This window comes from Acomys russatus, chromosome 20 (genome assembly GCF_903995435.1).
Source record: "Acomys russatus chromosome 20, mAcoRus1.1, whole genome shotgun sequence".
Taxonomy (NCBI): Eukaryota; Metazoa; Chordata; class Mammalia; order Rodentia; family Muridae; genus Acomys; species Acomys russatus.
The window spans coordinates 392,486-404,547 of record NC_067156.1 but is presented as its reverse complement, the minus strand read 5'-3'; the positions used below and the strand labels follow the sequence as shown (position 1 = coordinate 404,547).

The window sequence follows — 12,062 nt, the reverse complement described above, 5'->3', positions numbered from 1 at the left end:
GGGTGAATCTTTGGAAATTTTTTACTTTTTGAAAAGTCTTATATCAGTTTGGCTACAGTAGTTATTTTTTGGGGGATAATTGAATTAAGGGCCTGGCATGGTGGCACATGGTTGGAAGCTGAGGCAGAGGCAGGCGGATCTCTGTGAGTTCAAGGTCAGCCTGGTCCACAAAGTGAGTCTAGGACAGCCAAGGTTACACAGAGAAACCCTGTCTTGAAAACAAACAAACAAACAAAACCTCCAAAAAAAAAAAAAACCCAAACCAAAACAAAAACCAAAGAAGGGTCTGAAGTTATGACTCAGTGGCTAAGAGTACTTGCTGCTCTTCCAGAGGGCTCAAATTTGCTTCTCATCACTCAAATCAGGTAGCTCTCAACTGCCTGTAGCCCCAATTTCAGGGATCTATCACCCTCTTTAAGGTCTTTACATGCGTGTGCGCGTGTACACACACACACGGTGTACATGTATACACTCTGGAACATGCACACAGATAAATTTTAAATTTTTAGAAAAATTTAACTTGCATTTATAAGCCAGGCATGGTGGCGCACGCCTTTAATCCCAGCCCTCGGGAGGCAGAGGCAGGTGGATCGCTCTGAGTTTGAGGCCTGCTTGGTCTACAAAGTGAGCCCAGGCTTCACAGAGAGAGACTCTGTCTCAAAAAAACAAAAAACAAAGCAAAAGAAAGTTATATTTCTATTTATTTTGTGTGAAAATGTGTTTGTGTGTGGGAAGGTTGCAATTTGTGTGGCCTGGTACACATATGGAGGTTAAAGGTCCCATGTTCAGGGGTCAGTTTTCAGTTTTTTCTTTCTATCATGTAGGTTTTAAGGATCAAACTCAGGTTATCAGGTTTGGTGGCAGTTGTATTTACCTTACCTGTTGAGCTGTCTTACCAGTCTATATGTGGCAGGAGTGGGGATAGGGGCTTGGGGGCAGGGATGGTGGGAGGGAGGTGGGGCTTGAGACAGAGTTGCTCTGTAACCCAGGCTGGTCTCAAACTGATGGCCATCTTCCTGCCTTACAGCCTTTTAATTGCTGAGAATAAGGTGTGCACTGCTGTGTCCAGTTAACAATAGTGTTTGCTTGTTTTGAAACTGAGTTTTGCTGTGTAACCCTGACTGGCCTGGGATTATTTGTAGATCAGGCAGCCTTGGGTTTATGGGCAATCTTTTGGCCTCTGCTTCCCAAGGGTGGGAGGATACCTGTGCTTCATCGTGCCCATCTCTGCTCACATGTTCATAAAGAAGACATCTTCCTTCCCTAAGGAAACAATGGTTTGAAAGAATTTTATAGACCAAACACTGTGTCGCAGCCGGACAGATCAGTCTCATTTTACATTACAGGATGCTAACGAGTGCTGGGTACAAATGATGCGAGTGCTGCAACAGAAACTGGAAGCCATAGATGATGATTCTGTTAAGGAGGTAGGTGAAGTGTATTTGTGATAGATTTAATTATGGCACTTTGTGTTTTATTTTAATTTTCTTTTTGTCTTCTCCTCTGAAAGGCTTTAAATAAATACATCACAATAGGTAGGTATCAGGCTGAGGAGATGGCTCAGTGGTTAAGAGCAATGGCTGTTCATCCAGAGGTCCTGAGTTCAACTCCCAAAAACCACATGGTAGCTCATAATGAGATCTGATGCCCTCTTCTGTTGTGCATGCAAACAGAGTACTCATACATACATAAAGAAGTCTTAAAAAAAAAAAAAAAAGGCAGATATCTGCTGGAATACTTCAGGTGCTTAGCCTGTGCTTAGAATTTGAGGACTTGCATGTTAGTCTATTTCTAAACATAACCCATTGATATTTGTTTACATGTTTAATCTGTTGGTAATTTTTTTGAATCATAGAATGAAATACACAGAAGGCCTACCTTTAAACTCCTAAGTATATTTTAGTAAATGAATGTGTTGAAATCTACAAAACTAGAATTTTCTTTTTAATTTTGCAGACAGATTCTTCATCTGCGTCAGCAGTGACACCTTCTAAAAAGAAAAGCTTAATTGATCAGTTTTTTGGTGTTGAGTTTGAAACTACGTATCCTTATTGAGCCAAGATTTGTATAGACTGTATTTATAGTTTATTCATTTCTTATTTATGGTTTTTTCAAGACAGGATTTCTCTTGTAGTCTTGGCTGTCCTTGACTCTCTTTGTGTATCAGGCTGGCGTCAAACACAGAGAGATCTGCCTGCCTCTGCCTCCTAAGTGCTGGGATTAAAGGCATGCTACCACACCTGGCTGTATTGATGATTTATAAGAAGTAAATTGTCACTAAAAAGCATAGTTGGCTGATTGGGATTGAGGGTAGAATTCATCAGGGTTTCATGCCTAGAAATTTATAATAGTGTGAATTAGGAGTTAGTAAAATAGTCATTCAGTGATTTTTTTAATGTAATTTTTTTATTGAACTTTAGATAAATGCATATACCTTAAGGATATTCATTTTTTTCCTTTACAAACATATTTATATGTGTGTCTCATTAATTTATCTCAGAGAAGTTTCATTTACATGAAATTAGTGTATTAATAATGTTGATGAATTCAGGAAGTTGTTGTTTTTCTGGTTCTGATCTCTGATCCTTGGGTTATTTAGATGTAGAAATCATAATAACAACTTATGTTTTGTAAGAGTTTGTCATGGTGTTTCTTCACCATACTCACTGTTGTTGAAGCTGTGAGCACAGGAACATTCTTATGTATGTTGCAGTGAAACTTTATTGGGAAGCTAATGTTTAAAGTAAATCAACAAATGACTATTAATAACTTTAGGATAATTCATTCTTTTCAAGATTAATTAGCAAATTGAGTACTTGTTACCATTCCTTAATTTGTAAAGCATGAAATGTACAGAATCTGAAGAGGAGGAGGTCACCAAAGGAAAGGAAAATCAACTTCAACTTAGTTGTTTCATTAACCAGGAAGTGAAGTATCTTTTCACAGGGCTTAAATTGGTAAGGAAATCACGGTTGTGCCTCATTTGTGGCCTCCATATTTGTGAATACGTTCATTGCTAACATTTATTTGTAAACTCAATGGATCCTCACTATCTTTACTGGTTATTTGCAGATGAGTTGTACATGCACAGATTATGTGCTTTTTCTGTGGTAGGTATGTATGCATTATTTGTGTGTAGGTCAGAGGGCAACTTTGGGTAGGGTTCCTCCTTAGATGATGCTCATTTTGTTTTTAAGGCACTCACTAAGCAAGCTGGGTAGTTGTGGCACACGCCTTTAATCTCAGCACTTAGGAGGCAAAGGCAGGTGAATCTCTGAGTTCGAGGCCAGCCTGGTCTACAGAGCAAGTTCTCAGACACGCACACGCAGAAAGAGACAGAGACACAAGGACCGAGAGACCAGAGACAATCACTGACATATAGCAACCTGCTGATTGGACCTGCCTGTCTCTTCCTCCCCAGCACTGGGGTGAAAAGTGGCCATTTAAAAGAACACGGGTTCTGAAGATTCCGCTTGGATCCTCAGGCTTGTGTGACAGGGACAGTACTGACAGTTTGAGTTGCGTCAAACATACTAGTCCTACACAAACTGCTTTGCCTTCTGGGTTTGGTTGACCACTGTGTAAACATGTCCTTTGTAACATCATGCTTTTTTATTTTTGTGCTTTAATTGGTAATTTTGGTGTTTAGCCCAGGAACTTGCAGTCCTTTTGGCTCAGCCTCTAGGTTGCTGGGATTATTGTCCAGCTGTTGAAAAACACATTTCTGAATTTTTTTCTTTATAATTTTAAAGATTTTTATCATTTGTTTGGATTTTCTTTTTTCCTTTTTTGGACACAAGGTTTCTCTGTGACAGCCTTGGCTGTCCTGGAACTTACTGTGTAGCTGAGGCTGCTTCTGCTTCCTGCGCGCTGGGGTCGAGGTGTGCTCCACCACCAGATTGCTAATTGTTTGCATCTTCTTAAGCATTTACTCATGTTTCACCTTTGTGTGACTGTGTTAAAGCTCCACAGTGATTCCTTTTGTAGTGCGATCGGTAACTTTTTAAAAAACCATACACAGTTGTAAGATACTAAATTATAAAAAGTAAGTTCTCTTAGTTCATATTTGTTTTGTTTAGTTTTGCTAATTTGCTAATATATAATAATAGAGAACCTTTTTTACAGATGAACTATGTGCCAGATTATTTCCCAGGTCTTCAGCATGTACTAATTTTTGCCTTTTTTTTTTTTTTTTTTCCTGGAGACAGGGTTTTTCTATGTAGCCTTGGCTGGTCTTGACTTTCCCTGTAGACCAGGCTGGACTCGAACTCACAGAGATCTGCCTACCTCTGCCTCCCAAATGCTGGGATTAAAGGTGTATGCCACCACGCCTGGCTAATTTTACATCATTCTGAATTGGAGACATTAACTGATGTGGCCAGAGGAGATAAATTGTATCTAAAGACTTCCTTGCATCCCTAGATCAGTTGATCTCAACCTTCCTAAAGCTGTGGCCCTTCAATACAGTTTATCATGTTCTGATGGCCCTACCATTAAATTATTTTTGTTGCTACTTGACAACTGTAATTTTGCTACTGTTATGAACCATAAAGTAAACATTTGATAATCAGGATATATGATGTCCAGTCCCTGTGAAAGGGTCATTCAAACCCCAGAGGGCTGTGACCTGTAGGTGAAGAACCTCTGCCTTAGATTAACAAGTTTTCTTTGTTAATTCTTCTCAAATTTAAAATTAACCTAATTGATGCTGGCAGGCTTTTATATGTAATGCATGAAAACCAAGGGTTTCCTACATTCTCTTTAATTTTTAGTGTGAGTATTTTGATAATTCATAGATAGAGGGTAACAGTAAAATAACAGTATACCTTCTTTGACTTGGAGGAACATTGTTTTTAGAGGACTTTTTTCTTTTCATTTATTTTATTCTTCTCTCATTTCCTGACTGCAGTCTCCAACCACCCAAATCCCATTCCCCGTTTTCACCCATACCTCCCTACCTTTCCCACCTATTCCTCTTCTGTTTCCCTTCAGAAAAGAGCAGACCTCCCAGGGATATCAACCAAGCATGGCATATTATGTTGCAATAAGAGTCGGCACCTCCCCTAGTATTAAGGCTGGACGAGGCAGACACAGGAGGAGGAAAAGAGTCCCCAAAGCAGGCAGAACAGTCAGAGACAGCCTCCACTTCCACTGTTGTGAGTTCTACAAGACCACCAAGCTACACAACCATAACATGAACAGGGGGCTTAGGTCAGACCCATGGGCAGGCTCCCCGATTGTTGCATCAGTCTCTGAGTCCCTGTGAGCCCGTGTTCTTGTGGTGTCCTTGGCCTCTCAGAGGATTCCCTGTAAGTATTGAGCAAATTCTTGGGGAAAAGAGCTTCCCATATCATGCTTATTATTTTTCACTAGGACACGTCCACTGATGTATTATTAATTAAAAAGTGCTTTAAAAAATTAGATGTGTGATTTTGTGTTGCAGAAAATAGTTTTTAAATCTGATATTTGGTTGTTTATGGTGTCCTTTTTTAGCGACTTCAGGAAGAAATTACTAAACAGTCTCCAACATTGCAGAGAAATGCTTTGTACATCAAATCTGTAAGTTATACATTTCCTTTTGAAACTGAATTCCATTTCATTGAAAGAGTTCAGGGGGCAAAGAAGTGGCTTAGCAGGAAAACTGCTTGCTGTGCAAGCTGAGCATTGGAGTTTGGAGCTTCAGAGCTCCTGCAGAAGCTAGGTACATGGCTTCCTGTTTCTAATCCCAGGGTGCTTCTGAAGGGGGAGTCAGCTGGCTGACTAGTCAGAGCAGTGAGTTCTGGGTTCAGCAAGAGACAGAAAATGTAAAGAGGATTGAGAAAGACACCTGTTGTCAACCTTAGCCATCGCATGCATATCCACACATGCACTTGCACACATACACACTTGTAAATATGCATGTAGATACATATGCATGCAAATACAGATATGCAGATGCTCACCTACACTACACATATATCCAGAAAAGAGAAAGGGTGCCATTTAATTTTGACTAGTCTTTGTTTTTAGCAAAAAAAACCCAAAAAACCAAAAACAAAAAAACACCTTACGTGGCCTTAAGACATAAAGGATGTTTTCCTGTTTCTCTCCTTAGTCTAAGATCAGCCGGCTACCTGCTTACTTAACTATTCAGATGGTTCGATTTTTTTATAAAGAGAAAGAATCTGTGAACGCCAAAGTTCTTAAGGTTAGTAATGAATTGTAGTCTATTAAATATAATTTTTGAAGGCAATTCCTAACCTATAATAGATTTATTTACCTTATTATGGATAGCTTTGAGATAAGGGTGATTAACATTACACAGATGGCCCTTAGCACACAATGTTTATTGGAATTATGTATTTTCTCTTTTGTTTCATGCATCCCTCAGACGTCTAAGTCTCAGAGCCAGCATTCTGTATTTTTCAAAAGATTCATAAATAATTTGTATTATTTCTTGCACTCTCCAGAAATACTGTCCTCGAATAGCCCTTTCACTTGATAGATGCAGATTTGAGGGGGCTCACTAGAAATAAGGACACATGCAGCAAGCACACTGCATTGCATGCATGCACCACAGAGCGTACGCGTCGATTCCTTCAGTTGTGTTGCACTGTGTAGTCTAGCTATGTGTACACAGGCTTTCTTAGGAAGAAGTATATGAATCTAGCTTCTGCAGCTGAAATTCCTAACATTTTCTGACAGAGTTGTAAGTTAAGATTAAATGTAGCTTGGGTCTCTACTGTATTTGCTGTAACTATTTCAATATGCTCTTTAACTGTTTCAGTACTGTTTGTGTATAAATTTGTGTTTCACAGCAAAACGCTGGCTGGTTGAAATACCAGATTGGCATCCATTGCTTGTATAGCATCTTACCTACTACTTTGAATTACTTCTCTGTCATACAAGGGCAGCGTCTGTGGTCATGTGTATGAGCTTGATTATTTAATGCAAAAAGATCTCAAAAGTTAGTTACCGTATAAAAGGTAGAATCCGGCCATTCTTTAAATTTTTTTGAAGTGTTTGAGAATTTTGTACATGCATATAATTTGTTTTGGTTGGGTTTACTCCTTATTCTTCCTCCTCCTTTCCCCACCCCTACACTACTATTCCCTCCAATTCCGTGAGTCCCAATGTGATGTTACAGTTACTTTGAAAGTGCTATACAGCCGAGAGCTTGCCAGCACTAGGGAGGCAGAGGCAGGTGGGTCTCTGAATTCCAGGACAGCCAGTGCTAACCAGAGAAGCCCCGTTAATGGAAAAACAAAACAGAAAGAGTTATAATAATTTTAAGTAACTGTCCTTTTGCACTTGTTTTTCTCTTGTCATGTTACAGGATGTTAAATTTCCTCTTATGTTGGATGTGTATGAACTCTGTACACCAGAACTTCAAGAGAAAATGGTTTCTTTTCGCTCAAAATTCAAAGATATAGAAGATAAGAAAGTGAATCAGCAGCCAAATGCAGTAGGTTCTTTGTGATGTACTTTTACTAGTGCCATTTAAAATCTTCATTTATTGCCCAGCACTTACTGTTATGAAATAATCAGCCTGCATTTCAGCTAAGGAGGTGCATGTGTCTTGATGTTGGTCTCTTACAGCTGTAGACACATTGATTGTGGTGCAGGAAGCAGGCTCTGCCGTGGTAAGGCAGGCCTTTCACCATCTTTGCCCTTCAGTCCACACCACATGTGCATTTCACATCAAGTCTGCATTTCCCATAGGTGATGGCTTTCTTTGTGAGGCATTTGAATCCTCTTGATAAGGTTTGGAATATACCTTTGTAGTCTGTCCTCCATCACCTTCTTCTATGCTTTTGTAATTTCAAGAAACTTACTAAATGAAATTAAGCTCCCATCTTTTAATAAACTTTTGAATTTACTCTTCATTCATAATTCCTAACTTCCCAGAAGTCATCGAGGTTGTGTATGTCAACAGTTATGTTTTACCCTGAATAAGATTTCCTTGTGTGACTATTTTGCAATTTAACCATTCCTTTATTAAATGACATTACATTGTTTTCAGTTTTTTCTATTATGAGTAAAGCTGGTTTTTAAAAAAAAGTGTTCATTTGCAGATATTAGTGTAAGCAGGAGTTTCATTTTTCTGTAATGAATATCCAAAAGTCTAATTGCTATGTTGCATGGTGGTTGCATGCCAAATGCTACCTGCTTTATATTCCTGTCAGCAGTGAGTGACTGACCCATGTCCAGTCCAGCCTTTGCTCTTGTTGTCAGTTCTCATTTGAGCTGATGGGTAGGATTGTGGTGCTGCCCTAATGGTGCTGTTTTTCATGTTCACTGAATCCTCTATTATTCTGTTGTAGATTGTCTTTTGTTTGTTTTTGGAGGCAGGGTTTCTCTGTGTAGCTTTGGTTGTCTTGGATTCAGTTTGTAGACCAGGCTGGCCTTGAACTCACAGAGATCCATGTGCCTCTGCCTCCCAAATGCTAGGATTACAGATTGTAATTCTTAGCTATGCAGATTGCAAGTATTCTTCTCAAAGTCTGTAGTTTTATCTTTTTATTATCCTAATAGAGAGAAAAAGTTTAAGAGTTTTATAGTTTGTCCATTTAAGTATTTGATTCATTCTGGTTTAACTTTTTTTTTCTTTTTTCTTTTTGGTTTTTGAAGACAGGGTTTCTCTGTGTAGCCTTGACTGTCCTGGACTCTTTGTAGACCAGGCTGGCTTCAAGCTCATAGAGATCTGCCTGCTTCTGCCTCCCGAGTGCTGGGATTAAAGGTGTGCGCCACCACACCCGGTTTAACTTCTATGTTATAAGATAATCGGATCCATTCTTTTGGATATGACTATACAGCTCTCCAGCATCTTTAAACCAAACCTCCTGCCTCCAGACCTCCAGAGTGCTGGGATTACAGACGTGTGCCACAATGTCATAATCAGTGCAGTTTTTCCCTGTAAGGACTGGGCTATCGTCCCCAGCTCTGCTCTTTTTAATTCTTCTGCAAATGGCATCACTTGCTTTCTTGAGACCTTTGTGTGTTCAAACAGGCTGGGTAGAATCGTTTTCTATTTGATACATTTGTGGGAATAACCAGTGTCTGGAGACTCTTCTTTAAAGTTTTCTAAGGTTTGACTTAGTTTCATGAAACTACAGGATCTGTTCTATATTTGTTCTTGTCCTTACATAATTGACTAATTACATTTAGCAAGCTAGATTTGTCTATGTAATTGTTCCTGATATTCTTTTATTAACTATTTCATGTCAATAGGGCAAATTTCTTTACTGATAACTGTAATTTGTCTCTTACCTGAGGGTTCCCAATTTTATTGATCATTTCAAGGACTGGTCCTTTTTTGCTGAGTATCCTGCTGTTATTTTTATTTGATTGGAGGCCTATTTAATTTTTCCCTATTACCTAGATGGGTTGAGACAGTGAATTCCTACTAAAGTCTCTTGTTAATTATACTTCTTTTAGTGTAGGTCTTTGTTCAGTTTAGCTAAAATGGAAGGGGCATTACTTTGACATAGCTTCTTGTTGGTTTGTTTGGTTTTTTGAGGTAGTTTCTACCCCTGCAGGTTTACAGACACTGGTTATTTCCACACAAATTTGGTTAACAGTATATTGATAAAGTTATGGACTTGTTTCCTTTTAGTATGCCAGAGTACCTCTAACCTCACTGCTAGATCCTCTGGTATGTTAAAATTTTAGTGGCTTACTATATATTACACATATATATTAGCCATATATCAGGAGACAGTTATTGTACTGTGATAGTATTGTATAGTATTAAAGAGTAGAGACTTTAGCTTTGCAGTTTTTATGCTAAGTGTAGTCTATTGCTTACTTATTTTTCAAGACAGACCATTATGTTGTCTGTGATTCAGTGATTTATAGGCAGTGTAAATATTTATATAATTAAGTACTCAGCAAGAATGTGTTCATTTCCAGAATCACAACTTAAAATTATTTTTCCCCCTTAGAATGACAAGAATAGTCCCCCTAAAGAAGTTAAGTATGAGCCCTTTTCGTTTGCTGATGGTAAGTAGACGTCTCCTTTCGATTGTATACATTTAAGCTAGATTTCTCTTTAATCAGACACCATGATTTTTGTTTTAGAAGTTTAGGTTTTTGTTTGTATTTTTTTGTTTTGTTTGAGAAAGGCTCACTCTGTAGTCCAGGATGGCCTGTATTTCACTATGTAGCTAACTGTGGTCTCAACGTTACCTCTGTTCATCTGCTTCTATTCATCACCTTCTCAAGTGTTGGTGTGACAGACAGAAGCCACCATGCCTGGCCTAAATGGAGGCTTCTTGAAAAATAATTTTCTTGCAGGGTGCAGTGGGGCATGCCTGTAATCCCAGCACACAGGAGGCAGAGGCAGGCAGATCTCTGTGAGTTCAAGGCCAGCCTGGTCTACAAAGCGAGTCTAGGACAGCCCAGGCTACACAGAGAACCTTATCTCGAGAAACAACAACAAAAAACCTAAACCAAACCAAAAGCTTAAGTAAAGTACATTTGGATGTCATAAGCTTAATTGTAGCTCTGTACTGTAATATTTAATGGGGTCCAGTAGAACAGCATTTCTCCAGTGTTAACTTGCACATGTCTGCTGTTTTAATTGAGTCCCTTCTCTTTAAGATATTGGCTCCAATAATTGTGGATACTATGACTTACAAGCAGTGCTAACTCACCAGGGAAGATCTAGTTCTTCAGGCCATTATGTATCATGGGTGAAAAGGAAACAAGGTAAAGAGTTATTTCAGTTTTTTACTGCTGCCTTATTATTTCAAACTTCATAGCACTATGGGTGTGTTTGTCTGTGTGAACTTCTTTATTCTTTTTTAGAATGAAAAATAATTGCCTATTGTCTGCATGTAGGGGTGTGTGTGTGTGTGTGTGTGCACACGCGCGCGCGCACTGGGGATAGGCCAGGAGCCACCACGCGCAGCTTTTGCCTGGGAATCAAAACGCACAGGTTCTTATTTGTGTGACAGGCACGTCATCATCTTGACCTTGCATGGGCCACACTTAAGAGAGCTGTCCTAGTTAGGTGGAGTACGTCACATCAGTTCCTTTTGCACCAGGAATGCTGAAAGTGATTGTGTTATCTTTTTCATTTAGATGAATGGATCAAGTTTGATGATGATAAGGTCAGCATTGTAACACCAGAAGACATCCTGCGGCTGTCGGGTGGTGGAGACTGGCACATTGCTTATGTTCTACTTTATGGGCCTCGAAGAGTTGAAATAATGGAAGAAGAAAGTGAACAGTAATCTTCAATTTAGCTATTTATGCCTAGGTGTGAAGTAATTTTTGTTGTTGTTGTTGTTGATTATTTCTATAATCTTGAGCTCTAAAGGGAACAAGGGAGAACAGAACAGGCCACTTGTGCATCATCAATCTTAAGACTATAGGAAGTCATGTTTGGGTGCTGCCCTGTATAAAGGTAGCTGGAGGACATTCGTTATAACCTTACTTCTTGCATTAATATTTACAAATTCTTAGCTGAAATTAATTTTTCCTTGCCTTTTCAGCCCAAGACTTAGCAACGATGTTTATTGCACACCTGTTTGTTATTGCATGGTTTTATCACTGTTCAGTAGCTGCCTGTCCTTTGCCTCATCTCCCCAATATTTTTCTAGGAAGGTGGAAAAGGAGGTGTTGCTCTCATCGTGTAACTCAGTGCTGCTGTCCACATCCCTTCAACTGGGTGCAATCAAGTATCTGTCCAGACTGACTGTTGCTGGCCTTTCATGACTTTACAATAAATTGTGGTCAATAAGAACACACTTGATTATATACTTATTGTGTCTCTAATGTACTATGGTTTATATATTTAACTTTGCATTGGATTTTGCAGTAATCATAAATGTAAACAAGCTCTGGTGGTTTATTTTTAGAAAATGAGGATATTTAATAATAAAAAAATAAGGAAAAAGAGGGATTAACAACTTTTGAACTCCTGTATTTCTAGTGTTAGAGCTTGGCTGAAGTATCAGATGAATTCAGTACTATACAGCTTCTACAGATGGCTAATAATCTTAAGATTTCAAGTACTCCATTTGCTCGGGTAATACTGTCTTCTTAGCTTGGCCAATATTCAAAAGAAATACAGAGTT

At 38.9% G+C, this 12,062-nt stretch overlaps 1 protein-coding gene across 3 annotated transcripts in view; it reads left to right on the top strand.

Moving 5' to 3' along the window:
• Usp14 (ubiquitin specific peptidase 14) overlaps positions 1–12,013 on the top strand; it is a 32,764-nt gene extending 20,751 nt beyond the window's left edge. For 2 of the 3 annotated variants that reach the window (XM_051163068.1, XM_051163066.1), the window contains 9 exons: positions 1,347–1,427; positions 1,957–2,042; positions 2,843–2,957; positions 5,494–5,559; positions 6,095–6,187; positions 7,316–7,444; positions 9,924–9,981; positions 10,582–10,689; positions 11,065–11,249. In XM_051163068.1, coding sequence (XP_051019025.1) covers positions 1,347–1,427; positions 1,957–2,042; positions 2,843–2,957; positions 5,494–5,559; positions 6,095–6,187; positions 7,316–7,444; positions 9,924–9,981; positions 10,582–10,689; positions 11,065–11,216 — 888 coding nt within the window. In that variant the 3' untranslated portion in view covers positions 11,217–11,249. Of the gene's footprint in view, positions 1–1,346; positions 1,428–1,956; positions 2,043–2,842; positions 2,958–5,493; positions 5,560–6,094; positions 6,188–7,315; positions 7,445–9,923; positions 9,982–10,581; positions 10,690–11,064; positions 11,250–11,585 lie in introns of those variants that run through there. The other variant, XM_051163067.1, reaches the window with a different exon arrangement.
• Positions 12,014–12,062: the final 49 nt, after the last annotated feature.